This window comes from Penaeus chinensis, chromosome 14 (assembly GCF_019202785.1).
Source record: "Penaeus chinensis breed Huanghai No. 1 chromosome 14, ASM1920278v2, whole genome shotgun sequence".
NCBI lineage: Eukaryota > Metazoa > Arthropoda > Malacostraca > Decapoda > Penaeidae > Penaeus > Penaeus chinensis.
In genome coordinates this window covers 2491763-2496595 of record NC_061832.1, presented here as the reverse complement: position 1 = coordinate 2496595, position 4833 = coordinate 2491763, and the positions used below count along the sequence as shown (strand labels likewise).

The following is a 4833-nucleotide window of genomic DNA, read 5'->3' as shown; positions in this document are numbered from 1 at the left end:
GACTTTGAGCTTAGCATTTACTTATTTAACATAACCTAAGAAAAACAAAAACAAAAAAAAAACAGGCATTTACTCATGCTTTTATTAGATTTTGTAATAAATATACAATAGATATCCTTATCCGCTATTTTTTTTTTTTTTTCATTAGTCCAAAATCTAAAAGTTTACTTAGACTCGTTTGAGTCATAGGTGTAGACTGGCCTTGGTGGACTATATTCACGAGACTCAAAGGAAGCAGACTCATACGAGTCGGGGAAACGAGCCTCACCCTCGTAGTTCACCTCGGCCACGTAGCCGTCGTCACCGTCTACGACGTACTTGACGTTCTGCAGACGGGTATCGGGAAGCCTCACGTAGTAGGATCCCTGAGTGTGGTCTCCGTCACGAGCTTCCTCGTGGCCGAAGTCATTGCCAGAGTCTTCGTGCTGAACGGCATAATTGAAGTCGTACTTGGCTTCTCCTGACTCAAACGACTCAAATGATTCTTCGGAGGAACCCTTAAATGTGAAAATGCATTATGTGTTTCTTTTTATGTTATATATTCTTTTATGAAAGTATATTGCATAACTATAATTCTGTGGCCTGCTCACTTAATATTATTTGTCAGTATCTTTCTCTACTTTTTTTTCTCTTTTTCTTTTACATACATTAGAACCTACTAACCCGAGGAGGTCCATAAGCGAAAATCTCTGGGCTGTCTGCAGCAATGATGACTGCCAGACCAAGCAGGATGAAGATCTACAATGAATAGGTTATATGGACATTTATTACCAAGGTTATACTTATATTGTTCCATTACTTCATCATCAACCTTAGTTTTACATAGAACAGATGTGTCTACCTACCTTAGTGTTCATGACTGTTGCTTTTCGAGGAATGAGTGATGCTACATCCGCCGTTGTCCTTTATATACCAAAGTCCTGGTCAACACGTGCTTGTTTTTATGCCGGCTGCTTACTGGCGGTGCCAGGTACTGGAATCTGCTGGACAGTTGTAATATATTTACAGGGCTGTATCCTACTGCTGTGCATCACCAGATGACTTCATTTTAATTAGGCGATTAAAAAAATAATACATTAGCGTAAAATAAGGATGAGATGATTATTGCAAATGAGTGAAAACAGAGCACACGCACTACATGATATGCATAGTGCTGTAAGTATGTATGACCCTTTATCAAGGTTTATACAAGTGATCATATTATATATTTACCGCCTCTGCTGTATGTATTTCATTGTGTACCCCAATGACCAAAGTAATAATTAAATAACTGCACAACGAAAGATTGATAATACTTATATCTTCAAAGTATTGTGCAATATCGGTTTCCACACTACAACACGTGTGAAGATATGGTTCTGTTACACCAAATAAAACAAAATAATTTTTGGGAGACAAATATATCTGGCCAGTACAATACAGTATTACTACTTGTTTTTATTTTTATTTTTTTTCTATAATTTCCCCTTGATTTGTCACCCTGTATACAACAAAATTATTTAGTTTTAGATAATATCCCCTTTATTTACCACCCGCAGGGGTAAATTTAGACCTTTGCCATAGCCAAAAGGCCATATAGGCGAATGTTATAAAATTCACATACAAACAAACTTCTTTATCATGTACAAGTGCGTGTTGTATAATTATATATATATATATATATATATATATATATATATATATATATATATATATATATATATACATATATATATATATATATATATATATATGTATATATATATATATATATATATATATGTATATATATATATATATATATATATATATATATATATATATATGTATATATATATATATACATATATATATATATATATATACATATATATATATATATATATATATATATATATATATATACATATATATATATATATATATATATATATATATGTATATATATATATATGTATATATATATGTATATATATATATATATATATATATATATATATATATATATATGTATATATATATATGTATATATATATATGTATATATATATATGTATATATATATATGTATATATATATATGTATATATATATATATATATATATATATATATATGTATATATATATATATATATATATATATATATATATATATGTATATATATATGTATATATATATATATGTATATATATATATATACATTTCGGTTAGGCAACATGCACTTTGATGATATATAAAGATGTTTTAAATTTTATTGTGACGAATGCAATCAGTAAGATTTTTTTGTATTTTTTGACTTTATCCGAACGATTATGAAATTGGAATATAACATTAATACTTTCTTACAATTATCGTTGAATTTGCCAAATAACCAGATATTATGTAGTTTGAGCATGATAAGCTTTTACAGATATATTATATTCCTTTTTCTACCGTGGAGAGAGACAGACATAGATACAGAGATAACCATAGAGAAAGTCATAGATATAATTATACATTTGATGGGATAGCCTGAGCGATGAGAGGTGGCATTCAAATTATTTGTAATTTCTTATGAAAAGAAATTATGCATCTGTGCATGTTTCATATTATTAACAACATGGTTAATATGCGTTTATAGTACATTGTATAAAGACAAAAAGGTGTGTTTTTGTGTGTGCAAGGATGCATGCCTTTTCAAATATCCTTGGCGAAGAATATTTATAACATTAGCTTACCAGATCCTATCTGAGAGCCTAATCTATTTAAAAGTCGTTCTAAAGCCATGAGATGGATATTAGGGCATACTTGTATGGCAAAAAGAAAGCAAATGAGTTTGTAGCCAGCTTACCCCAATACAGTACTTAAACAACAGTAGCTCTATTATTTCTGGAAAGCTTACTTCACTCATTATAAAAAATTATACCTTTCATAAATCTTGGCTATAATATGATACAAGTAAATATTTAATGTAAACCCTTATATACCATACAAAACTATCGCGACTCACCCGGGTTTCTGAATTAGACACATGAGTGACAGTCAAAGCAAGTGATAAATATGGGTATGTTTGGAGGCACAACCCAGTAGGAGCTGATTAGGAATAAGCCCAAATTTTATTTCTTTTTAGTTCTTATAACAAACTTCAGTGGACTCGACCGCCCCCGATGCTTACTCCCTTAAATGGCGCCGCTAGTTATGTTATGCGGTGTGATGAAATAAGTTAGCACTTTACTATAACTACATTCAGTCAACACTCTCATTGCAGTTTTAAAACGTGAGTATCAGATAGTAAGTAAATTACAACAGAAATTGCAGTTAAGAAATCTTTCTAGAAAGGGACATATTCTTACAACTTTGATCAAATCTCTCAGGAGATCCTAAAGTATAAAGTCTAGGCGATAGATCCTGCCAGACATATGTATAATTAATAGGCAACTTAAAATTTGCAAAAAGCTAAAACATTTATAAAAATCATAATATAAAAAAAAAAAAAACTTGCACATGGTAGAGACAAGGAGAGAGAGATAAAATGACTATAAATCACACCTAATACGGTTCGAATGAGATGCACTTGTTGAGATGTATACAAGTACGAACAGTTCAACGCTGTGATTCCGTTGGAAATTTGTTTTATTGTCTTCTTGCGTTCCATTTATATCCAAAGAATTAACTAGGAAAAGAGACGGAGGGAGAGAGTACATGTATTTTTGTCGCCTCGACTGTCAGAGTAAATGTGATTTATTATAAATTTGCCCGAAGAAGCAATTAATTACCCTCAGCACATTTCAGGATGATATCTATCACGGTAACGTCTATCAACATCGCTATTTGATTTGCTCTTTAAAACAGGGAAACATTTTCTTCAGTCCCAGTGATGGAACTCTTTCTTGAAAATGCTCATGAAAAAGAGATTGAGAAGGTCAAGGCACTTTGCGCAAGTCTTAACGAATATAAGGAGAGAAAAGCAAACACGTAGACTTTGAGCTTGGCATTTAATTTTTTAACAAAACCTAAAAAAACAAAAAAAAAACAAAAAAAAAAAGACATTTACTCATGTTTTCATTAGATTTTGTAATAAATATACAATAGATATCCTTATCCTCTATCTTTTTTCATTAGTCCAAAATCTAAAAGTTTACTTAGACTCGTTTGAGTCATAGGTGTAGACTGGCCTTGGTGGACTATATTCACGAGACTCAAAGGAAGCAGACTCATACGAGTCGGGGAAACGGGCCTCGCCCTCGTAGTTCACCTCGGCCACGTAGCCGTCGTCACCGTCTACGACGTACTTGACGTTCTGCAGACGGGTATCGGGAAGCCTCACGTAGTAGGATCCCTGAGTGTGGTCTCCGTCACGAGCTTCCTCGTGGCCGAAGTCATTGCCAGAGTCTTCGTGCTGAACGGCATAATTGAAGTCGTACTTGGCTTCTCCTGACTCAAACGACTCAAATGATTCTTCGGAGGAACCCTTAAATGTGAAAATGCATTATGTGTTTGTATTAATTTTATATATTCTTTTATGAAAGTATATTGCATAACTATAATTCTGTGGCCTGTCCACTTAAAATTATTTGTCGGTATTTCTCCTCTATTTTTTTTTTTTTTTTTTTTTTTTTTTTTTTTTTTTTTTTTTTTTTTTTTTTTTTTTTTAATAGACATTAGAACATACTAACCCGAGGAGGTCCATAAGCGAAAATTTCTGGGCTGTCTGCAGCAATGATGACTGCCAGACCAAGCAGGATGAAGATCTATAATGAATAGGTTATATGGACATTTATTACCAAGGTTATACTTATATTGTTCCATTACTTCATCATCAACCTTAGTTTTACATAGAACAGATGGGTTTACCTACCTTAGTGTTCATGTCTG

At 32.0% G+C, this 4833-nt stretch overlaps 1 protein-coding gene and 1 long non-coding RNA gene across 2 annotated transcripts; both read right to left on the bottom strand.

Moving 5' to 3' along the window:
• Nucleotides 1-866, bottom strand: LOC125032201 (pro-resilin-like). Its single transcript, XM_047623285.1, has 3 exons — nt 846-866; nt 664-738; nt 1-497 (listed from the first exon to the last, which is right to left on the bottom strand). The coding sequence occupies exons 1-3, from the start codon at nt 855-857 to the stop codon at nt 165-167; spliced, it is 420 nt and encodes a 139-aa protein (XP_047479241.1). The 5' UTR covers nt 858-866; the 3' UTR covers nt 1-164.
• A 3202-nt stretch (nt 867-4068) lies between these two features.
• LOC125032292 lies at nt 4069-4709 on the bottom strand. The gene is made up of 2 exons (XR_007115544.1): nt 4635-4709; nt 4069-4429 (listed from the first exon to the last, which is right to left on the bottom strand). It is a non-coding gene; the product is annotated as an uncharacterized LOC125032292 (long non-coding RNA).
• Between the last annotated feature and the right edge of the window lie 124 nt (nt 4710-4833).

Bases quoted from the DNA above. Each gene is read 5' to 3' on its own strand.
- LOC125032201 (XM_047623285.1), bottom strand. The intron at 498-663 runs GTTAGTAGGTTC...TTCACATTTAAG, and splicing joins TCGCTTATGGACCTCCTCGG to GGTTCCTCCGAAGAATCATT.